Source organism: Asterias rubens, chromosome 21 (assembly GCF_902459465.1).
Source record: "Asterias rubens chromosome 21, eAstRub1.3, whole genome shotgun sequence".
NCBI classification, from domain to species: domain Eukaryota; kingdom Metazoa; phylum Echinodermata; class Asteroidea; order Forcipulatida; family Asteriidae; genus Asterias; species Asterias rubens.
This window is the reverse complement of record NC_047082.1, coordinates 4084842-4109822: the sequence shown is the minus strand read 5'-3', so window position 1 is coordinate 4109822 and position 24981 is coordinate 4084842. Positions and strand designations below refer to the sequence as shown.

Below are 24981 nucleotides of genomic sequence, written 5' to 3'. Positions count from 1 at the left end.
GTACCCAGACCCTTTAATGGCAGTGGACACTATTGGTATATGGTAATTACTTAAAATAATTATTAGCGTAAAACCTTTCTTTGTGACGAGTATTATGGGGAGAGGTTGGTGGTATAAAACATTGTGAGAAACGGCTCCCTCTGAAGTGCCATAGTTTTCGAGAAAGAAGTAATTTTCCACGAATTTGATTTCAAGACCTCAGATTTAGAACTTGATGAGGTCTCGAAATCAACCATCTAAACGCACACAACTTCGTGTGACATGTGTGTTTTTTTCTGTCATTACTATCTCGCAAGTTCGATGAACGATTGAGCTCAAATTTTCACAGGTTTGTTATTTTATGCATATATGTCGAGATACACCAACTGTGAAGGCTAGTCTTTGACAATTACCAGTAGTGTCCAGTGTCTTTAACACTTTTTTTATTCAGGGTTTAATCATGATTGACTAAATGTAACATTATTACAGGGGGAGCAAGGTTTCAGCCAGGATGTTGTACGAGGGTATCAAAAATTTCCTGAAAAATTGGGTGTACAAATTGTTCACTTACATGTACACTACAATACGGATTGCAGAGGGGTTTTTCCTCTCCAAATTTGTGTAAGGTAGTTCCCAATAGACGTCATCTTTATAGTCAAATTACATTTTGGCTTTAGGCGTGCCATTCGTGCAGTGAGTTTCTTGAAGTGAGGAACACATGACTGTATCTTCCAAATTGCCTGACGTGGTCGATTTATGCAATATATTGCAAATGTGAATAGTTTCATGAGTTTTCAATTTTGTCAAGTCATCTGTTGTGACATCGCCCTTTGCTTAGCAATTAAAATTGATCGGCTAAAAAAACTAGTTAAAGGATTCGGGTACTTTTTCAAAATGTCCACAGATTTACATTAAACTTACAGGGTTTGAAGAGAATGATAGTGGAAAGCTTCCCTTCAAATGTAACTAACTATGGTTGTGTAGTTTTTGAGAAATGAGTAAAACAAGTCACAAAATCATTTTCGTCTCATGATTATTATCACGAAAATTATTACTTTTACTCATTTCTCAAAAACTACAGCACCTCAGTAAGTAAAATTTCAAGGGAAGCTTTCTACTATCATAATCTTCAAACTGTGTAAGTTTAATGTAAATCTGTGGACATTGTGTTTTTTGTTAGGAAAAAGTACATATTTTTTAAATAGCCTTTAAGATCAATCTTATCTTTTTTTCTGAAATCTATTCCTGGTGCATTTGCATCTATACATACAATCTTCTTAAAATTTCCTTGTGTGATTCTGAAATGCAGTGCTGCAATCAGGTTTTACGAATTGTACCTCTTTTAATAATCTGATTTATTCAAGTCTGGGTTTCATGCTTGATTTCAACTAGCCACAACCAGTAACCTAATAATAGTGACTCAAGTTGTGGTGGCTAGATAGCCTGCAAACCATACTTAAAGGCAAAGTGTATTTGGTTTTTGGAACCTATCGATTGTTTTAACTCTATGTATATGCATGTATACAAAAAAACTAAAATTTTATTTCAAATGGTGGTCATGTTTTTTAAATAATTTATGTTCGAAAATCTAGAGCGCTATTTATTGTAGTCCATTCAAGAACAATTAATAATAGTAAAAATAATAATAGGTATTTGTCATGCGCCAAATCAAACTAAACATGTAATCAAGAAAGAGGTAATTTCTCACTCAAACATGTAACAAATTCAGGCTTGAAGCCTTTTTAGGCATTTCAACAGCATTCACATTTGTGCAACAAGGGAGTTTTCTCTGTCATTATTCTCTTACAAATTCGATGACCAATTGAGTGCAAATTTTACTAGTTAGTCTTTGACAATTACCAATAGTGTCCAGTGCCTTTAAAGCCATTGGACACTTTCAGTAAACAGTATTGTCCAAGGCCCACACTCGCGTGTATCACAACTTATATATAAAATAACAAACCTGTGAAAATTTAGGCTCAATCAGTCATCGGAGTCCGGAGAAAATAACGGGAAAACCCACCCTTGTTTAAAATAATTCTGTAATTCTCGATATTGTTTGAATGTTTTCTCAAAAAGTAAAGCATTTCATGGAATAATATTTCAAGAGAAAGCTTCACCATTACCTTCTGTAAAACTGTAAATTATTTGTAAATCTGTGAATTTTTATTTCGAAAGTGTCCAGTGCCTTTAAGTAATCTTCTACCATTGCCCCCCCCCCCCACCACAGATTGAAGAATCGTTACATGATGCCAGTATTCAGCTGAGTGTGGACCTTCACTTCTCTGGCAGTGAAGAAGTGTAAGTATTGCCGGTCTGGAACCTAATGTTCTCTTGTTCAGTCTACATCAGGGCGTAATTTCATGGGTCTGCTTACCGTAAGCAAAGAATCCGTGCTTGCGGAAGCAGGCATTCTGCGTTTACAAAGCTAGCACAGAAATTTGGTGCTTGCTCGTAAGCGGAAAATGGTGATCATAAGCACAGAGTTTGGCGGTAAGCATTTCCTCATAATGTGCCCTTTAGGGAGAAAATGCCTTGGTGCCCTTGACCTTTCAAAAACCAAACAGACAGGCCTGTTGAACCTTGGTTTAACGTAAATCTGTGGACGATTGTGTTTTGTGTCTTACAAGAAGTACCCTTTAAAGTTGATTGCTGACTTGTAATTCTGTTCAATTGACACGATGATTACCGATAGGCCGGGAACACCAGAGGCAATGGAGATGATCAGCAGTCGAACCTTGAAGCTAAATCTAAACGGATCCGATGGCCTCCACAGTCACGTTCCTCTACTCTTTGATTACTTTCATCTCTCGGCGGTTTCCATGACGATACATGGATCCTTACTTGGACTCCATCAAGCAACCTTTGGGTGAGTCGGAGCATAACACCTATCTTGGTAACGAGTAAAGATGAGCTGTTGATAGTATGAAACATAGTGAGAAACATCAATTAGATTTTGAGGTCTTGAAATCAAGCATCTGAAAGCACACAACTTCGTGTGACAAGTGTGTTCTTTTCTTTCATTATTATCTCGCAACTTGGACGACCGACTGAGCTCAAATTTTCAGAGGTTTGTTATTTTCTGCATATATGGTGGTATACAAACAAGTGAGAAGACTGGTCTTTGACAATTAACAATATTGTCCAGTGTCTTGTGTTGTAAAAAAACACGTTTAGGTTGGAGGTTTGCAAACTTTGTAAGTTTATCCAAAGCCTTCAGCAACAGGCGTTAATTTCTTTTCTTCCTTTTTTTAGTTAGACTAACATATTCACCTGTTTGCATGTGTTAAAGGGTCAGATCCAAAACCTGTTACTCAAATTTGGAAATAATCAACTACATTTATTGGATAAAATTCCTCTGTGTATGACACTTTTGTTGAAGATTTATTGATGGAAAGTTCTTTTGGACAAAAAGACATTCTAATAAGTTCACAAATTTCTGTCCCATCACTTTTCCGCCCCATCACATGACCGTTTGTTTAAAGACTTCTAAAAATAGCAACGTGCTGAAAATAAGACGAAAATAGCTTTGTGCCATTTTTTTCCCCCTGTGAATTCTAAAATGAAGATTTAGCATCATGTACTGCTTTGTGGAGTTTATTTTAGTTGGGTGCAGCCGTAAAGACCAAGTCACAAGAGGTAATTTACAGGCAACCTGTTCCAGGCAATTTCCACTGAGAAAAACTCATTCATATTTCAATTCTCTCAATTTATTCCTGGGATAGTAAGTGACGGCTAAAAATAGTGTCTCTTATGCTGCCGGTTGCCGTGTCGCACGAGACAATGCACAGGAAACCAGTAAGAAGAGAATCCTACTTGCCCTGCGATTAGAAGCCGCATGGGCACATCTATGTTATTGTTTTTGTACATATGACAAACCTATTTGAAAGCTGGATATCTTCCATGGATTTTGTAATGCTAATTGGTCATTAGAGGTTGTGTTCTGTTCTTTTGGTTTTACAATCTTTAACTACTGATAAATTATGCACACAATCAGTAAATGTTGCGTAAAGTATACCTGCATGGATGAGTTTCTACACAAATGCCAGAAAAACTCGCAAAATATGTGAATTTGCACATGTTTTATGCAAATTTTATTTATTACTCAGTCACCAGGCATGATATTCTTCCTATTTCAGTCTGATTTCTGATTGTTTTACCCAATTTGGAATTTTTTGAAAATGAAAACATATATTAAATCATACACTGTATAAACAAGTACAGTTGGGTGGGGGGGGGGATGTAGTGCTTAAACATATATTAAATCATACACTGTATAAACAAGTACAGTTGGGTGGGGGGGGGGGTGTAGTGCTTTCTGCTCTACCAACTAGGCTTCTGGTGGATGATACCTAAGCCTACATACGTGTATTGTAAAGGTAAAGGTACAACGGCCCCTGGAAAAATAGTTGATTGTAGCCAACCCCTTGAAGTGGCCTTCAGGTCTTGTGTGTCTGGCGACTTGCATAAACAAAATTTTAAAAAAATATTAAAAAAAACAGTTGGTCAGCCTTTGTGCTCAATTGTTATGTTCCTACTTTTTTTCTGGTTAGAGATTAATTAGATTAAATTATCATTAGATTATCATTACATGGTGTTACTGGGAATCTTCCTATGTCGTATTTCCATGCAAAGTTTCAAATCCTACTTAATGTATTCTCTGTTTTCATTACCTTTAACACTGATTGGTTGATGTCCCGCTATAGTGTACCCAAGCCCGTCAAGACTGGATGGCTGCATAGAATCTCAGGGTCACCGACTAAGCAGCCTCCGATACCTACCCTAGAAGCTGTCCTCTTTGGTCCATCAGGAAAACCCCCTCTATCAGGCGCATCGGTAAGTATGACTGGATTCAGTTCTCTCTTTTTCTCTTTTTTTTGCAAGTCGCCAGACACACAAGGCCTGAAGGCCACTTCAAGGTGTGGGCTACAATTATTTTTTTTCCAGAGGCTGTTGCCACCTACTCCTACGCTAGAGCTGGTTTGTCCATGGCCCGCCCAACAATTTGGTGCCTCACGTGTTGGGGTTTGATGGGGTTTTTTCCCAGAAATTTTCGGCCTAAATAATAATTTATCTGAGATAACTTATCTTCAATATCATTGTCACAAGGCAACCCATTATTTGTTTAAAGGCAGTGGACACTATTGGTAATTACTCAAAATAATTGTTAGCATAAAACCTTACTTGGTAACGAGTAATGGGGAGAGGTTGGTAGTATAAAACATTGTGAGTAACGGCTCCCTCTGAAGTGACAAAGTTTTCGAGAAATAGGTAATTTTCCACAAATTTGATTTCGAGACCTCAAGTTTAGAACTTGAGGTCTCGAAATCAACCATCTAAACGCACACAACTTCGTGTGACAAGGGTGTTTTTTCATTTATTATTATCTCGCAAGTTCGATGACCAATTGAGCTCAAATTTTCACAGGTTTGTTATTTTATGCATATGTTGAGATACACCAATTGAGAAGACTTGTCTTTGACAATTGAAAGAAAGGAAAAACACCCTTATCACACGAAGTTGTGTGCTTTTAGATGCTAGATATCGAGACCTCAAATTCTAAATCTGAAGTCTCGAAATCAAGTTCGTGGAAAATTACTTCTTTCTTGAAAACCACGTCACTTCTGAGGGAGCCGTTTCTCACAATGTTTTTTACTATCAACCTCTCTCCCCGTTACTCGTTACCAAGTCGGGTTTGATGATAATTAAACTATTTTGAGTAATTACAAATAGTGTCCACTGCCTTTAATGAAGCAGGCAGGATGTTCTTCCTAATTTACTTCAGGAAAAATCTGAAAAACTGACTAAAAAGCCTGAAAATTCTATTAAAGCCTTCACCATTTGTTCATGTAGGCCATCCATTGTACTAAATTATTCCTCCTCTTTTAAAGGACAAAATATCAAGCCTGATAGAGGTTGTAATTGGACTAAAATAGTGCAATTCTCATGGGTAGTTCAACTTAGGGACCCATTAGAGTGGCAATTTTCTTTGGTCCGACTAAAAATAAAGCTACATGTACGATTGGGAGAACTTTGATTTATTCCCTTGCCATGAACATTATGGAGCAACTCTATTAAAGGCACCGGACACTATTGGCAATTGCTCATTATTGTAAGCATAAACACTTAATTGGTAATGAGTGATGGAGAGCTGTTGGTAGTGTAAAACATTGTGAGAAACGGCTCTCTCTGAAGTAACATAGTTTTTTAGTTTTCTCACTAAAATATTTGCGAAAGAGGTCATTTCTCACTCGAGTAATAAAAGACTTCAGCTGAAGCCTGTTATTATGCTTGTACAAATTCGATGACCAATTGAGTCAAAATTTTCACAGGTTTTGTTATTTTATGCATGTTGGGATACACCAAGTGAGAATACTGGTCTTTGACAATAACCAAAGGTGTTATTATTATTATTATTATTATTTTTTCAGCCATTTCGACAATACATGACAATACAAAAAATACTTCCAGATGGGCTAGGAGAAACAAAAGCAAAATAATTACTGTGGTCCATAGACCTGCCTCCCCACATCTGATTGTAATTAATACAAGTAATAAAACAAGTAATAAAATATGTATCGAACAATTTATGTACAAAAAGATAGGAAAGTTAATTATAAATAAAACATGTCTATGTACACCAAAAGTTGGCACTTAAAAACACAAAATAATATAAAGCATGGACTATGTGAGATTAGAACCTATGTGAGATTAGAACCAGTGTCCAGTGCCTTTAAATAGACTTGCTCAAGGCCATTTAGTGTCAGTGTACTTGTCCATGTATCAGTGTATATCTCAAGGCAAATCTTATGCATTTAGTTAACTAGATGGTCATGTAGAAAACAGTGAGGCGGTGTCAATTTGTTGTTATGACATCCACACAGACGCCCTATAAAAGGGTTTATCGTAGGTTTTTATAGAGGGCATGCATGCGTACGCAGAGAATAGTTAATTTGATAATCCACTATCCTTTTGGTGGGAACAAATGCTAACGAAGTTATTCATGCCTTTTTTAAAGGCAGTGGACACTATTGGTAATTGTCAAAGACTAGCCTTCACAGTTGGTGTATCTTAACATATGCATAAAATAACAAACCTGTGAAAATTTGAGCTCACTCGGCCATCGAATTTGCGAGATAATAATGAAAGACAAAAACACCCTTGTCACACAAAGTTGTGTGCGTTTAGATGGTTGATTTCGAGACTTCAAGTTCTAAATCTGAGGTTTCAAAATCAAATTTGTGGAAAATTACTTCTTTCTCAAAAACTATGGCACTTCAGAGGGAGCCGTTTCTAACAATGTTTTATACCATCAACCTCTCCCCATTACTCGTTACCAAGTAAGGTTTTATGCTAATTAATATTTTGAATAATTACCAATAGTGTCCACTGCCTTTAACTAGGTGGTCATGTAGAAAACAGTGAGGCGGTGTCAATTTGCTGTAATGACATCCACACAGACGACCTATAAAAGGGTTTATCATTCGTATTTATTGAGGGCATGCGTGCGTACACAGAGAATAGTTAATTTGATAATCCACTATCCTTTTGGTGGGAACAAATGCTAACGAAGTTATTCATGCCATTTTTAATGTCAATATATATTTGGTTTGCACTAACACTATGTGTGTATCTACTTGCCAGGTAGAGTTTGTTCTTTCAAAAGAGAACTGTCTTGCTATATATTCTACTACTGTGGAAGTAGATTTATTGAGTTGTTCGGGAGACTTCTCAGTTGTGAAATGAACTGTCCTGCTTTTTATCTACTACCTGGTGGAAGGTATTGGATAGGATTTTTTTTCAGTCATAGAAAAATCCTAGAGGGAGAACCCTGCCTGTAACACAGGTTAAATGTGTTGTTGAATTGTGACTGGTGTTATATGCACAAATATTTCTATTATTTATAATAAAACAAATGTAAAGGCAGTGGACACTATCGGAGACTAGCCTTCACAGTTGGTGTATCTCAACATATGCATAAAATAACAAACCTGTGAAAATTTGACCTCAATCGGTCATCGAACTTGCGAGGTAATAATGAAAGAAAAAACACCCTCGTCACTCGAAGATGTGTGCATTTAGATGGTTGATTTCGAGACTTCAAGTTCTAAATCTGAGGTCTCGTAATCACATTCGTGGAAAATTACTTCTTTCTCGAATACTACCTTAATTCAGAGGGAGCCGTTTCTCACAGTGTTTTATACCACCAACCTCTCCCCATTACTTGTTACCAAGTAAGGTTTTATGCTAATAATTTGTTTGAGTATTTACCAATAGTGTCCACTGCCTTTAAAATGGGGGTGGGGGTAGGGGTGTTTTTGAAATCAGTATCGATAAAAAATATCTCACTGTTGTGGTCGTTCAGGCAATGCAACTTCAAGGTTTGATATGTTTTTATTTGTAAATGTTTAAATTGCACTTTTTTTTTTTTTTTTAGAATGATAAATACACTGTTGCACCAGAAAGGATCGGCCATGCATATCAAGTGTACCGCAGCATGTGCGCTGCGCTCCTACAGACGAGATTTGCGCTATGTCAAGCGTTTAATGAACTCGGCAAACAGCTGCCAAAAGAACAGCAGTTTACATTAGGTAAGACATCTTTAAAGGGAATGTATACCTAATTGGTTTTTTAAGACAATGGACACTATCGGTAATTGTCAAAGACCAGTCTTCACATTTGGTGTATCTCATCATATGCATAAAATAACAAACCTGAAAAAAATTTGAGCTCAATCGGTCGTCGAAGTTGCGAGATGATAATGTAAGGAAAAAACACCCTGTGTCACACGAAGTTGTGTGCTTTCAGATGCTAGATTTCGAGACCTCAAATTCTAAATCTGAGGTCTCAAAATCAAAATCCGGGAAAATTACTTCTTTCTCGAAAACTACTCTACTTCAGAGGGAGCCGTTTCTTACAATGTTTTATACTATCGACCTCTCCCCATTACTCGTTTTCAAGAAAGGTTTTATGATAATAACTATTTTGAGTAATTACCAATAGTGTCCACTGCCTTTCAATCCTATAAATGTAGTTAAGTTTGTATTAAAAACGAGAAGTCCTCTCGATCTACAAAAGCTTTATTGGACAATTTTCTACATTCTGCCTGGGGGTAGTTAAAAAAGCAGTTTCATTTTAATTAAAGCCAATTAAAATCTCACAAAAGCAATTAGCTAGTGCTCACTCATGTGGAACAGCTGAGGACTGATTTGGTTGAAATTAAAAAGCTAGGACCTTGGGTCCACCGATGCTTAGTGCTAGATTTTTGTAAACTTATAACAGATCCGTTTTGGATACATGTGTATACGTTTTTTTTAAACATATAATTAATTTACTCTCACACTGTGATTTAAATAAGATCTGTGTACTCAGCGCATAATTGTTTGTTTATTTGATTATTCAGAATGCTCTGACCTAGATGAGAAACTTCAGATCATGTGTGAATCGTTTCAGGTGAGAATGCTACACAGCCCAAAGCCTATAAGCATGAAAGCATGCTAAGCACATAAATATCTTGCTTAGCAGAAACAGATTAACAGCTGATTTTCCAATAAGTTAACATTGTTGCGACTGGTGTCTCACTCAACTTTTGCTAAGCAAAGAAATTTGCTAAGCAGTATTTTCTGCTTACTGTTTTTATGAAATTGGGCACTGATGTATTTTGTGGAAACGGTGTGGTGACAACCCCAGGTAATTAAAGCTTACTACATAGAACATGTAGATTTGAACTCAATTGGTCGTCAAAGTTGCGAGATAATAATGGAAGAAAAACACCCTTGTCACACGAAGTGGTGTGCTTTTAGATGCTTGATTTCGGTACCTCAAAAACTAATTCTAAGGTCTCGAAATCAAATCCAAATATTTTAGTGGAAAATTAGTTCTCGAAAACTATGTTACTTCAGAGGTAGCCCTTTCTCATAATGTTTTATACGATTAACAGCTCTCCATTGCTTGTTACCAAAGTTTTTATGCTAGCAAATATTTTGAGTAGTTAACAATAGAGAAAAACTAACTTGTTAATTTGTCTTTTTTTTCTACTCAAAGTAATGAATATTCATATTTGTTTTGACAGAGATTGACCAATCAGGAGGAGATGATGGAATCTGTGAATACCAATATATCACAGCTATCTGGAGAGTTGTGTTTAATCTGGGCTCAGTTCATTGAAGTCATGGTTAAAAATGGTTACATCACAAATCATCTAAGAGCATTATACCACCAGGCAAGGGTAAGGAGATGTTAACTTATTCTTTGCATGCACTTTGAAGTTTTGGTTTTATAATGTAATTTGTTCTTGGGCATGGTCAAGAAGGGTTATTCGCAAATCATCTACGAGCTTTTTACCATCAGGCAAGGGTAAGGAGGTGTTAATATATTCTTTGCATGCACTTTGAAGTTTTGGTTATATAATATAATTTGTACTTGGGCATGGTCAAGAAGGGTTATTCGCAAATCATCTACGAGCTTTTTACCATCAGGCAAGGGTAAGGAGGTGTTAATATATTCTTTGCATGCACTTTGAAGTTGTGGTTATTTAATAGAATTTGTACTTGGGCATGGTCAAGAAGGGTTATTCGCAAATCATCTACATGCTTTGTACCACCAGGAGGTGTTAACTTGTTTTTCAATTGTTCTTTCGTTTTGTTTGTCTTTTGTCCATGTTTGCCCGTCTTGTGCTTTTGGAGTTGTTGCTTTTGTTTATTTTCTGTATTGCAAAAAACAAAAAGGAATAATAATTAAAAAACTTATTCCTTTAACCAAATTTAGAAGTTGTGGTTGTAAAATATAATTTGTCGTTATTGGAGGTCAAGAATGATTACCTCGCAAATAATCTACGAGATTTGAATCCTCAGGCAAGGTCGCTACAACCTTTTACCAGAGCACACAGTAAATTTTAGAGGGAAAAAAAGAATTGTAAAAAAAAACCTAATGGTGAGCAAACAGTAGCCTAAGTAAGGTCCAGGCAAGGGGTAGAATGTTGATCATGATAGCCCAGTACTTCCATTACTAACATTTTGAAAAAGACCTGGGCCCAATTTCATAGAGCTGCTGAGCACAAAAATTTGCTTAGCATGAAATTTCTTCCTTGACAAAAACAGGATTACCAACCAAATTTCCATTGGTTGCATATTGCTTGTTACTGGTATTCAGCTGTTGTTTGCTCATCCTGAAAATCACGTGGAAATTTGGTTGGTAATCCTGTTTTTATCAATGAAGAAATTTCATGCTAAGCAAATTTTTGTGCTATGAAATTGGGCCGTGTCATATTGATACCTGATCCCCTTTCCTTTCCATTACAGGTGCAACGTTTCGCTGAGGGATTCTTTACCATAGACAACCCTAAACAGTCAGCAGCCGCATTCCATGAGATCAGCTGCCAGGGATATTCGTACATCGGCCAAGCTATTCGTAATTCCCTCTACTATGCGTCCCTACCCAGGCTGCCACTAGAGTGTACGGACACGGACGGAGACCCTCAGACGATACCTATCATCTTTGAGGATCGATACCTAGACTCGGTAGCTACGGAAGAAGGTAATCAGTACTAAGGCCCTTTTCAAAACCACGGCTTCTGCTTTGGATTCGGCTTCAGGTGCCGTCCTCTCATCTGAAGCCCTGAGCGTGTACACAACCGCTGGGCCTGAGCCGAATCCAAAGCCGAAGCCGTGCTTTCGAAAAGGGCCTGAGCCTTGGCGACTAGTGTCAAAGTCACAGCTTAGTCGAATCCTGACTACGGTTTTTCAACTACTCAGTTTATCCTGCCGCCACGACTAGCACAAAAATAGTTGTGACTTCCTGCTTAGTGAACCAATTGTGTCGCTCACGACTATTCACGACAACATAATTTACTTAGGAAACACATTTAGACATCAGTGACATCAAATAACTTAATTTATGCTTCCTTTTGCAGTTCTGAATCTGAGTATTGATGAAATTGCCCAATCTATTCGAACCCTGTCAAGAGCACCCTCTCCCAGGGATCCTCACATAAACGAACCCTCATCGCCCAGAGAAAAGAGCCCCACAGTTAAGTCAAGCAGCAATCCAAACTCACCACGACATAAGAAACACTCCAAGCAAAAGTCAAAGACCAAGAACAGTCTACGCTCCTCAAAGAGCAGCAAATCCAGCAGTCTACGCCACGGCCTTGGCGCCCAGACTAGTAGAGGGACGGCAGTGCTGCGAGACTTCAGCAAATATGAAATAACGGATACTCAGCCTTCGGTTAGTGAGTTACTGGCAGCCTCGGAGGACCCTGATGCACCTAAGGAAAGAAGAATTGTGTCTTCGTATTCCTCATTACCAAGCTTAAGTAGGACTTCCTCTTTGAATAATCCAACAGGGGGAGCTACCGCAGAGCTCACACATAGCAATAAGAGAGAGGGTTACGTCAAGACTCGGGCCTTGTCCACCCCGGAGTATGCCTACTCCTCACTAGCCTCTCAACCGATGCAAGGTCCTTACTTCCAGAACCAGGATCCGTTCATCGAAGGCAGTGAGAGCTCAGGGATTGTTGGCAGCTCCGATGTCTTGGAGCGGACGAGCTTCACCGAGACGAACGGGGAGGTATACGCAAACGGATATGAAGAGTCTGATGAAGACCCAGACGCCAGAATCAGCTCAGAGGATGATTCAGCGAGTAGAGAGGCGGCCGTCCGAGCAGCGGAGATCGACTTCTCGTTTGTGGAAAGCATAGACCAGTTGAATGGAAACGACAACAGGGAAGACACCACTGACCTGGATGACTTACCGAGCATCCAATTGTGTGTCGCTGCAAACGAGGAACCGATATCGTTAGAGAACTCGCAGCTACGGTTCCTGGACACTGACTCCGGCATGGAATCAGATTCTGCATCGTCGAGGAAAAACTCTGACACTGCTCAAACTACGGGACAGATAAATCTCCCTGCGGAAAACGCTAACTTATCAACAACTGCAATAACCTCCGAGGATGGAAAAGTCAAGGATTTACCAGTGGATGTACAGACTGTAGAGAAACAATCAACACCACAAGAGAGTGAACCAGCACAACTCCAACTCAGCTCAACGCCTGTGGTGAGTCCACTAACGAGCGCTCCTAGTAGTGCCGTAGGAGCGCCCTCTGTTGGTAGAACTAGCCCGAGTGGCAACAGCACGTTTTCATCGAATAACAGCTTGGAGGATTCCAAGCAGGGCCACGCCTTGTGTGACTGTAACTCTGTTCATCTCGTGCCTTCTAAGATGAACACATGCATTGGGTGCTTCTCGTTTATCCATCATAGTAGCTCAGGGTCCTCTGGGAATGGAATGGCGGAGGCGTGTATTGTGAAACCTGCCCTCACACACCAGCCGACAGCCAGTGCCACCGTTTCAGATGCCGTAGCTGTTGGGCAGAGCCACAATGGTGACGGTGTGGCATCGTCTAGCCGGCAGACTGATCTAGTCAGGTCATTGTACCAGTTATCACAAGCGAGGTAAGAGATTCAAGAAGGAACTACATGTACCAGGCCTCAAAATACCCCACAGCACCCACAGCCAAAGACCGATCCATTAAGCTCCGCCCCATTGCGTATTGACCAATCACAACTCATTGCGACCAATCACAATCACAACCCATTGCGCAACTAAAAGTCAAACAAAAAGTCTGACATGCGTGCGCGTATGCTTTGCGTGGGCGGCAGAGTTGTGCAGAATGGCATTGGAGAGGCTCGCATGTTCTTGCTCACACGTGCGCTGTGGGCGGATCCTAATGGATCGGTCTATTGCTGTGGTGCCCTGTGCTTTTGCCGTGGTGCCTTGTGCTAGGTTCCTGTACAAATAAACCTTTCCCCATGGAAGTGCCCCTTTCTAGAGGAAAAATTCTGTGCTCCTTCAAGAGTGAGGTTCAAGGCCTCAGCTAAAGTCGTTCCATGAGACCTGGCTCGTGACACTTGTAGGTCTGGAATTCCATCTTGGAGAGGGCAAGGCCATTTGCTTAGGGTCTCGTTCTTTTAGAAAATCTTAACATCTGGGGGGGAACTTCTTTCGAAGGGGCACCAAGACCAAGACCAGGGTAATGGAGGCTCGAGAAAGAATCAGCTAGGGTCCAAAACTCAGGCCGTTTATAGCACGTAACTGAATACTTTCGAACTGCCTCTAGCCACCGGGCAATCTTGGTAGTCTAGTTGGTAAGACACTGCTCTAGAATTGCAAGGGTCGTGGGTTCGAATCCCCAGTAACATGCCTGTGATATTTTTTTACAGTACTCAAGAAAGTACTGAGTATACAGTGCTAACACACATCGGTGGAAAAAACCTAAATTAATCCCGATGAAAATTTCCATTTATTAAAACTTGTTGACATGTTGATTATCCCGAATAATATTGTTGATCTCCGATGCAAATTTAACATCTCTCATGAATACTTTTTGTTCTTGGTGTTGTTTAGCAATGCTAAGAAAAGAACTTCATAATAATTTGTGACCTAATTGACCTAATAGAAGACTGCTTTTTACCACTGTAGTTTTGCCATGGCCAAGAAAGACTTCAAGAGTAAACTGAGATTTACCGGCAAACTTTACAGTGATTTACCGCTGAAGGCCTCCACTAAGCCTTACTTCAGTGTACCTGAAGCTCCAATGGAACCTGAAGAAGAAGAATTAGGATTAGAGGTAATTGAAACTCATTTGTCCCGAACCATCCTCAGCCGTCCACCCACCCATTCCTAAACCATTTCCCAACCCATCCCCAACCCATCCCGAACCTGTTCCCTAACCACCCCAACCCATCCCCTAACCACCCCAACCCAACCCATCCCCTAATGTGTAACGATCCCCAACCCCAACCCATCCCCAACCCTTCCCCTAACCACTCCAACCCGTCCCCTAACCACCCCAACCCATTTCCAACCCGTCCCCTAATGCCCAATCAACCCCACCCATCTTGCACCCATCCCCTAACCATCCAATAGCCTGTCCCCGAACCACCCCAACCCGTCCCTTAATTCCCACAAGCCTGTCCCCTAACCTCAAAAAACCCGCCCCGTAACCACCCCAACAGTTAACCTGGTACATATTGACCTGCTATTGATGGTGTCTTTTGCCCAGGTTCATTTGGTGGTATGCGTTCACGGACTAGACGGTAACCGTGCTGACCTGAGACTACTAAGAACGTATCTTGAGCTGGGTCTTCCCGGAGAGAGATTTGACTTCTTGATGTCCGAGAGTAACCAGGTAAACAACAACAACAACAACAACAAAACAAACCAACATAGCTGGGGTCATTGATGATAACATGAAAGTAGTGAATTCACACACCCTGTTGTCCTTCTCCCAAAAGTGTACTTTGTGACAAATTATGGAGAGTGGCTGCTACATGTAGTTGTTTAATTGTGTTTGTCTTTAATTCTTTTGTTCCACTGTTGTTTCTAACTTTTTAAATAATAATAATAATAACTAGTTCTTATACATCACAGTTTACAATAACCGTATCAATGCGCTTTAAATGTAGGTCTCTGGTCATCGGATCAATATCATTCATCTAATTTTTCTCAGCTCCCTAGGGAGTACACAACCTGGGCAATCGTAGCGCTCCAAAGGCTTTTTCATACCTCTACCCTTGAAGGTACCCATTTATACCCCTGGGTGAAGAGAAGCAAGTTCGGCATCTTGCACAATCACCTTCACTGAGGCCGAAGGAGGCAAATCATTGGCCGATAGCGTCCCTGTTGCTCGATAGTGTCCCTGGGGTATCAACCTCTACCCTTGAAGGTACCCATTTATACCCCTGGGTGAAGAGAAGCAAGTTAAAGCATCTTGCTCAATCACCTTCACTGATGTCGAAGGAGGCAAATCATTGGCCGATAGCGTCCCTGTTGCTCGATAGTGTACCCATTTATACCCCTGGGTGAAGAGAAGCAAGTTAAAGCATCTTGCTCAATCACCTTCACTGATGTCGAAGGAGGCAAATCATTGGCCGATAGCGTCCCTGTTGCATTTCACAAGGGAAGGTACACGTTTGGTAATTACTCAAAACAAATATTAACTTAACAACTGACTTGGTAACGACTTTTGGAGTGCTGTTGATAGTAAAAAACATTGTGAGAAACGGTCCTCTGAAGTAGCATAGATTTTGAGAAAGAGGTAATTTCTCACTAAAATAATAAAAGACTTCTAGCTAGAAGTCTGTTATTCCTATCTGAAAGCACACAAATTCGTCAAATTCCTATCTGAAAGCACACAAATTCGTCAAAAAAACGTGGCTTTCAACTCAAATTAAGCTCAAATTTTCACAGGCTTGTTATTTTATGCTTATGTTGGGATACACCAAGTGAGAAGACTGGTCTATGACAATTACAAAACGTATACCTTCCCTTAATAATGCAAGCTGTCTATATCGGGAGCCTTGTCAAACCTATTGTAATTTATGTATATCTTTTTTATCTAGGGAGACACCTTTGCTGATTTTGAGACGATGACAGACCGTCTTGTTAAAGAGATCATCATGTACATCGAGGTCTTCAGGATAAGACCCAAGAAACTAAGGTGAGAATTGGTTAATCTTTAGGCAGCTACAATTTCGGCAAAAATTCTTGCAACGCAACGTTACACTAAATATTCCTTGTCCACTTCCCCCATGACAATAAACATTAGATAAGGAGCGACACTAGGTCGACCCAAATAACATTTTGTTTCAGACAGGCGAACTTAATAAACAAATAATAAATAATAATAATTCTTAGCGCATTTCACAATAACCGTATCAATGCGCTTTACATAGTGCCCTGGTCATAGGGCCAATAACATCCCATTTTTAATGTTTCTCAGCTCCCTTGGGAGTATACAACCTGGGCAACAGTTTATTTCGCTCCAAAGGCTTTTTCATTCAAAATATCAACCTCTACCCTCGCAGGTACCCATTTATACCCTTGGGTGAAGAGAAGCAATTATAGTAAAGTATCTTGCTCAAGGACACAAGTGTCATGACCGGGATTCGAACCCACACTCTGGTGACTAAGCACCAGAACTTGAATTCGATGCTCTTAAAGGAACACATTGCCTTGGATCGGTCGAGTTGGTCTTTGAAAAGCGTTTGTAACCGTTTGTTTTAAAATGCATATGATTAGAAAGATGTTTTAAAAGTAGAATATAATGATCCACACAAGTATTACTCGAAATTGCGTGGTTTTCCTTTTACCTCGTCGGCTAACACGGTCGGCCATTTATGGGAGTCAAATTTTTGACTCCTATAAATGGCCGACCGTGTTAGTTTGCAAAGTAAACGGAAAACCACGCAATTTCGAGGCAAATTTGTGTGGATCATTGTATTCTACTTTTAAATCATCTTTATAACCATATGCATTTTGTAACAAACGGTTACAAACGCTTTTCAAAGACCAACTCGACCGATCCAAGGCAACGTGTTCCTTTAACCACTCGGCCATGACACTCTACAACATAACATAACATTTACATTGGCTTGGCTCATGACAAGTTCGACGTCTGAAACCAACCAAGGTGCTCCAGAGTTGTTTCGAACGACTGCAACAGTCGATGTTTCGACTTCTAATGAGTCCAGTCGCTCCTAAATGTTTCAGGGGTCGATCTTTGCATGTACTTAATTCAGATTTCAGTTCGGCGCAACTCTAGAGCGCCTGTCTGAAACGGATGTTACCATTTTTTCTTTCTTAATTCTGCAGTTTTATTGGTCACTCACTTGGGACAATCATCATCCGGTCAGCGTTGACGAGACCTCAGCTTGAGCCTTATATCGGTAGAATGTACACCTTCCTATCACTCTCTGGTCCCCACCTGGGCCAACTCTATAACAGCAGTACTATTGTTAACACAGGTAAGGTGCTATGAACATGTATTCATAAATACCTAAGACCGTTTATCCATTCTGATTGGTCGAGAGGGCATCGCGAGGGGGTGTTTGAATGGATGATATAACACCAGTAAAAAGTAGTGAAACACGGGCATGACATGCGAGCTTGCACCTGTGCTTATAAGACAGTTTCTTCATTCCTATTGGTCGAGAGCACCGGCTGGAACAGTTGTGCCACATCACGCGATACACGCGACACACACAGCAATCTCCTTATAAGGAGTTGTTTACGCAAGAGCCTTACCATTTCATAGCTGTAGGGGTGTTGTGTTGAAAAAAATCATTGAACAATTATAATTTTTGCACTGACTTTACTTTTTGACCAAAAAGTGTTGATGATTTTGACCGAAAAGGTACTTATGAATGGGAATCAAAGTGTGTTGAATCGGTTTTCAACTAGTGGTTTAAACCCGCCGAGGCCTGGTTCTTGATAATTTACCTCGCCCACGGCGGGTTTAAACCACTAGTTGAAAACCTCTTCACCACACATTGATTCCCTTATAAGAACTGGGCCCAATTTCATGGCTCTGCTTACCGCCAAATTCTGCGCTTACATTCACGATTCCCCGCTTACGTGCAAGCGTCGAATTCCTGCGCTAGTCTTGCATGAAGCGTAGAATGCCTAGTGACGTTGAGTCCCACTTACAGAATCCAAATTCGCCGCTGACCTGTGAAATACGCTTGCCGTAAGCACAGAATTCCCTGCTCTCGTAAGCGCCGATTCTGTGCTTACGGTAAGCAGAGCCATGAACTTGGTCTATGCTATGTTTGGCTGGAGCATGACATGACATGTAGAGTACAGTACGTAGTTCACAAATAAACCAGGATTGACATTTAATGAGTTTCCTATACAGGTTGTTGATGCACACTTTTGAAATGGCTGCCGAATAAAAAACATGTGATTCTGGGGGAAAAGGTTAAGATGTATGGATAGCTTATGGATTCAACTTTCATATGACACCAAAAAGTCTGAAAATTATTCATGCTTGGGTGAACACTGCTCACTGAAGAATAAGTAGCTGACATCTTGGAGTGAATTTTGTAAGCTTCGAAGGACTTGCCTTTAACAAATGTAAGGCTAATTACTGCGCAACCTAGTTTTCATACCCTTTACAAAAGTGAGCAGTGCTCACCCAATCATGAATTATTTCCGGACTGTTTGGTGTCATATGAAAGTTGAGTCCATAAGCTATCCATACATTTAAACCTTTTCCCCCAAGAATTATATATTGGGTATTCGGCAGCCATTTCAAAAGGTATAAATTTTGTTGAGACACCCTGTATAGCATGCTTTCTTTCAAGGCTAATCGCAAAAAAATGTCAGTTGATCGTCCATGTTTTTCCAAAAAGAGGAGGATGAGGGCCTTTTTATTCATAATTTTTTTGTTTCTTTCAAAGGTGGCCGCCAAGCATTTTATTTCAGACTGGCTTTCTGTTATTAAAGGGAAGGTACACGTTTGGTAATTACTCTAAACAAATATTAACTTAAAAACTGACTTGGTAACCAGCATTGGAGAGCTGTTAATAGTATAAAACATTGTGACAAACGGCTACCTCTGAAGTAACGTAGTTTTTGAGAAAGGGGTATTTTCTCGCTAAAATAATAAAAGACTTCTAGCTAGGAGTCTTTTATTCCAATCTGAAAGCACACAAAATTCATCCAACAAGGGTGTTTTTTCTTTCATCATTTTCTCGCAACTTCGATGACCAATTGAGCTCAAATTGTCACAGGCTTGTTATTTTATGCTTATGATGGGATACACCAAGTGAGAACAAGGGTCTTTGACAATTATCAAACGTGTACAGTGCTTTTAAATGTTTGATTCTGTCTTTGCTCTCCCAGGCATGTGGCTAATGCAGAAATGGAAGAAGTCCAGTTCTTTGTTACAACTCGCCTTCAAGGACCATTCGGACATGCGTCAGACATTCCTCTACAAACTCAGCATATCTCCAGGTAAGATATACACTCTTTTCCAAAACCCAGGCTGTCTCTTAAAGCCATTGGACACTTTCGGAAGAGAACAAAAATATAAAAGTTCACAGATTTACAAATAACTTACAGGGTTTACAGAAGGTAATGGTGAAAGACTTCTCTTGAAATATTATTCAATGAAATGCTTTACTATTAAAACAATTACCAATTCTCGATATCAAGAATTACAGATTTATTTCAAACACATGTCATGACACGGCGAAAAGTGCGGAACAAGGGTGGGTTTTCCCGTTATTTTCTCCCGACTCTGAAGACCTATTGAGTCTAAATTTTCACAGGTTTGTTATTTTATATATAAGTTGTGATACACGAAGTGTGGGCCTTTGGACAACACTGTTCTCCCAAAGTGTCCATTGGCTTTAAAGGCACAGCCGTCGGTTTCACCAATTTCTTCCTAACTTAGGATTAATCTGAGGACCTACATAGGACGGGTTCAGTTCATTTCTAAATACGTAGGACGCATTGAACCCATCCTAAGTAAGGACGGGTTGCTTGTCCTATTTCGAGTTAGGGTTAATCCAAGCGGTTCGTGAAATAGGCTGCTGGACACCTTTTGTACTTATCAAACAACCAGTGTTCTCACTTGGTGTATTTCTTGAGAAGTTGCAAGAGAATAATGAAGGAAAAACACCCTTGTTGCTATTATAAGAACTATTATCTTCCAGTACGCGCTAATCCACCAATCAGATGCTTGAACTGGAGGTGGTATAAACACCTATGTACTACTTCCTCGGTTTTTATTGGACAGTGCGTATTGTGAATGTGAATGCGTCACGCTCCGCATTAGGTCAGTGCAAAAATTACATTCTAAGCTTTGTGCGCTTCGACGCAAAATAAAGTTCTGATATTTTCAACTTGCGCGATGACTCGAAACTGGAAGATAAATTCGTCATAACACGCGCACATGAGAATACCAAAAAATATCGTCTGCATCCCATGCAGAAGCGCTATATTTCTCCGTATTACAATCGAGCTTGTGTGATAACTTTTATTATTGCAACCCCTGTGGTCTTGTGGAATTTAGTGCCAAATTCAAGCCCTGTATGTGTGTGTGATTTGGTATAATCTGATTTGCTTGATTTATTGTTTGCTTTCTCCCACCAACAAGGACTAAGTTTCTTCAAGAACGTTGTACTGGTCGGGTCGTTACAGGACCGCTATGTTCCCATCCATTCAGCCAGGATTGAGCTTTGCAGACAAGCTGTAAAGGACAAGTCACTCATAGGTAAAATAATAATAATTACAATTTTATATTACGCCCCTTACATACAAATGATCCAAGAACCTACAGTTCTATTCTCACCAAACTGTGTACTTTGTCAAACAGCGTTTGGTCACATTTCTAACTATTTGCAAAATTTATAAGCATATTTTACAGTGCTTGCAACATAATCAACTACAATGAGTTGATCAGTTTTAGTTAATAATAATAATAATAATAAGACTTGTAATGCGCACATATCCACCCTGCTTGGTGTTCAAGCAGTTGAAGTATTTTTTTAACTGGAAAATGTTTTTATACATCAAAATACATGTATAAAGTGTTTTCAGCTGTGTTTTACACATCCTGTTATCTTTCAATTTGGAAAGACACTCATATTCTAGTTGAACTATACCTTAAGTATGTAACGAATCTACAGTTAAGTGTAGATTCGAAACAAATCTACAGTTAAAGGCAGTGGACACTATTGGTAATTACTCAAAATAGTTATTAGCATAAAACCTTACTTGGTAACGAGTAATGGAGAGAGGTTGGTGGTATAAAACATTGTGGGAAACAGCTTCCTCTGAAGTGGAGTAGTTTTCGAGAAAGAAGTAATTTTCCACGAATTTGATTTCGAGACCTCAAGTTTAGAATCTCGAAATCAAGCATCTGAAAGCACACAACTTTGTGTGTCAAGGGTGTTTTTTTTCTTTCATAGTTATCTCGCAACTCCGATGACCAATCAAGCTCAAATTTTCACAGGTTTGTTATTTTATGCATATGTTGAGATACAGCAAGTGAGAAGACTGGTCTTTGACATTTACCAATAGTGTCCACTGTCTTTAAGTGTAGATTCGTAAAAATAATCTACACTTTCATCAGTAGAGAGAAGTCACAGAAATAGTTTAATACCTTTGATCCTTTTTGTGAATTTGTGATACAATTGTTGACGTCTGTAATTTCTTGACAGGATTGGTATACAACGAGATGATCAGCAACCTCCTTCAACCAGTCATCCAGAATCCTGACTCGACGCTCATCCGCTACGACGTCAACCACACTCTCAGCACCTCCGCTAATACGCTGATCGGCCGAGCGGCTCACATTGCATTCCTTGACTCGGAGCTCTTCATCGAGAAGTTCATGGTGGTCTCCGCTCTAAATTACTTCAAGTAATCGGTAGTGAGGTGTCGTGAGTAGGAAACTTTTGTCCATGCTTTAATTTGTTTCAAAACTTTTTGTGGTCAGATTCAGTTCAGGGAAAAGGATTCATGTTGTACACTTTGATTTAAAGTGCAATTCTTCTCTATGCATTGAAGTCATATCTGGCATTGTTTCTTTTTCCTCCATACATTAGGGTGTTTTAAAGGCACAGGACACCTTTGGTAACTGTCAAAGACCAGTGTTCTCACTTGGTGTAGCCCAACGTATGCATAAAATAAATAAAATAAAAATAATTTTTCCAAAACATAAAGTCCTGAAGAAAAATGACAATATATTATGCGACTCTTTTCTACCTCTCTCGCTTAAACAGGTTAAACATGGCTTTTCTTCAAAACACTCCCAGCCCAAAAATTGGAAAAAAACACAAGGTCAAACCAACCATGCGCCAAAGGACTCGGGATGTCATTGGTGGCTAGGTAGTTTGGTAGTATGTCAATGTAGAGAGCTAAATATAAACATTGCAATCAGTACAGTCAAAAATGTGACTTGGCCATAAAAAAGTAATCATTGAAATATTGAGAGTATCCAAGAACCGCTCTTTAATCCTCTTGCTGTTTATCAGATGGGTGCAATGGACTTAATCGTTTTCAAGGACAGTGGAGCTTAATTGCTCAATGTCTTATCAAGATATTAGAAAGCCCCAGTAATTTTGGCCAGAATGTTGACTGATAAAATGCTTAGGGTTAAGCCTATTGCCCTGGTCTTTAATGCAATGAACAATCACAGATAACTGCGCCCCAAAAATCTAGATTATGTAAAGAAGCTTTAAACACCTGCAGCCGATTTCACGAAACCCTAGGATTAATCCTTACTCGAGTTAAGACGAGTAACCTGTCCTAACTTAGGATGGGTTCAATGCGTCCTACGTATTTGGATACGGAACTCATCTCATCCTAAGTCCTAAGATTAATCGTAAGTCAGAAAGAGTTTGGTGAAATCAACGGCAGGAGTAGTTGTGTTTGGGGTTTGTATTGCAGTCTGGCTTGCAGTGGTGTAGTGCCACAAAACCCTTGCCCCCCCCCCCCCCTCGTTGAGCAAGTTCAAGGTTAACTATTGTCCCATTTCACCTGACATCATCAGCAGAAAAATCTTGAATGCGCCATACTGGTGGGCAATTTCACTGTGCGTTTTCATATAACTCTATGCTGCGCATTATGCAGTAAAGTGAGCATTTTAGGCGACGCGGCGTTAATACACATAAACCTAACTGCCCACCAACATGGTGAGCATGGCACAGTCGCCGCGTGTGATACGCGTGCAAGGGGTCAATAGATGGACTATTTTTACTCGAACCCAGACTGGCCGACCATTGGTTGACTACCATGGTCGTTGGAACCAGCCTCAGGACAATGGTCTCTTCTGTGGTTCCGATAGCCTGTTCCATGCTAACATGTATAAGTGCAGAGGGGAACCAGTGACACTATAGCGATAATGCGGAAGGCAATGGAGTGTGAATACCATGGTACCAATGATTGACTAGGCTCAAAATGAGGCGTTCCAGTGAGTGCGTCACTGCGCACACTCGCACTTGCGTTTTGTTGCACAGGAAAAAACCAACGGACAACTCTTCCCCCATACAGCTTTAACCAGGGATTGAACCAGGGCAACAGTAGATACACCAAATGAATTCTGGTCTTTTACCAAACGTGTCCAGTACCTTTAAGCTCATAAGCATTTCAATCCACATATTCCTGTCAAATTTGTTAGTAATTGCTTTTATTCAAAACTTTGCACTATCTTTGTAAAATTAATACATTGCTCTACATCAGAAACACAAAGGTTGTTTGCAACTGATTAAAAAATCCAAGAACAGTTTTTTTTTAAACTGTACTATTATGATTATGACTTTGTTATTGTTGATAATGACAGCTCAAGATTTCATAAATATTTACTTAAAACTGGTATATAAAGGCAAATGTTATGTTAATGATCAAAAAAGGTTTTATAAGATATTGTTTGAATTGATAAACTTCAAAGAGTAACCGTTAATTGTAAAACATTTATTGAGCGTTATATGAAAGCCTTAAAAAATGTTTTAAATTGGCTTAATTTATTAAGATATTGCCTTTGTAAGCATCTTGCAATACATGTAAAAATACTCAAAACATAATCACTAGCAATAGCAAGCATGCTCCATGTACAGTTGCTATAACCGTAATACCTCAAATCTTTTCAAATCTTACACACAAAAAACATCACAATCTGGCAATTTGATTTGACTTTTTTCAAGTGTTAAAATGTACCTAATTGAGAACATGTAAAAGGTTGTCTGGGAAAAACAAACACTAAATTTACTGAACTCGGACACATGGTCAATGATGGTTAGTCGAAGTTCAAACAATTTGATAAAAGTTCAAACAAGTTTAAACATTGATGATTAAGAATGGCCTCTTCCAGGTTTTAGTGATGTGACCAAGAGCTATGGTTATTCCAGCTGGCTATTATGTTCACTCAACCCACAGTACCCTTCTTGTGATTTGGCTGGAAAAAAAAGTGATTATGTGTTTTACAGGTGTGAGAAATTTCAGACTTTGATCTGAAGCCGGACTTTTTAAAGCCATTGGACATTTTCGGTACAGAGAAAAAATTAAAAGTTCACAGATTTACAAATAACTTACAGGGTTTACAGAAGGTAATGGTGAACGACTTCTCTTGAAATATTATTCCATGAAATGCTTTACTTTTTGAGAAAACATTAAAACAATATCGATTCAACACATGTCATGACACGGCGAAAC

At 39.4% G+C, this 24981-nt stretch overlaps 1 protein-coding gene across 1 annotated transcript in view; it reads left to right on the top strand.

Annotated features, from left to right (window-relative positions):
- Window positions 1-23074, top strand: part of LOC117304620 (protein FAM135A-like) — a 37737-nt gene extending 14663 nt beyond the window's left edge. The window contains exons 5-19 of the mRNA XM_033789162.1: window positions 2210-2280; window positions 2675-2848; window positions 4686-4815; window positions 8417-8570; window positions 9383-9432; window positions 10052-10207; window positions 11280-11514; window positions 11891-13433; window positions 14461-14608; window positions 15044-15169; window positions 16383-16480; window positions 17635-17786; window positions 19666-19776; window positions 20924-21040; window positions 21990-23074. Coding sequence (XP_033645053.1) covers window positions 2210-2280; window positions 2675-2848; window positions 4686-4815; window positions 8417-8570; window positions 9383-9432; window positions 10052-10207; window positions 11280-11514; window positions 11891-13433; window positions 14461-14608; window positions 15044-15169; window positions 16383-16480; window positions 17635-17786; window positions 19666-19776; window positions 20924-21040; window positions 21990-22195 — 3471 coding nt within the window. The 3' untranslated portion in view covers window positions 22196-23074. The remainder of the gene's footprint in view (window positions 1-2209; window positions 2281-2674; window positions 2849-4685; window positions 4816-8416; window positions 8571-9382; window positions 9433-10051; window positions 10208-11279; window positions 11515-11890; window positions 13434-14460; window positions 14609-15043; window positions 15170-16382; window positions 16481-17634; window positions 17787-19665; window positions 19777-20923; window positions 21041-21989) is intronic.
- Window positions 23075-24981: the final 1907 nt, after the last annotated feature.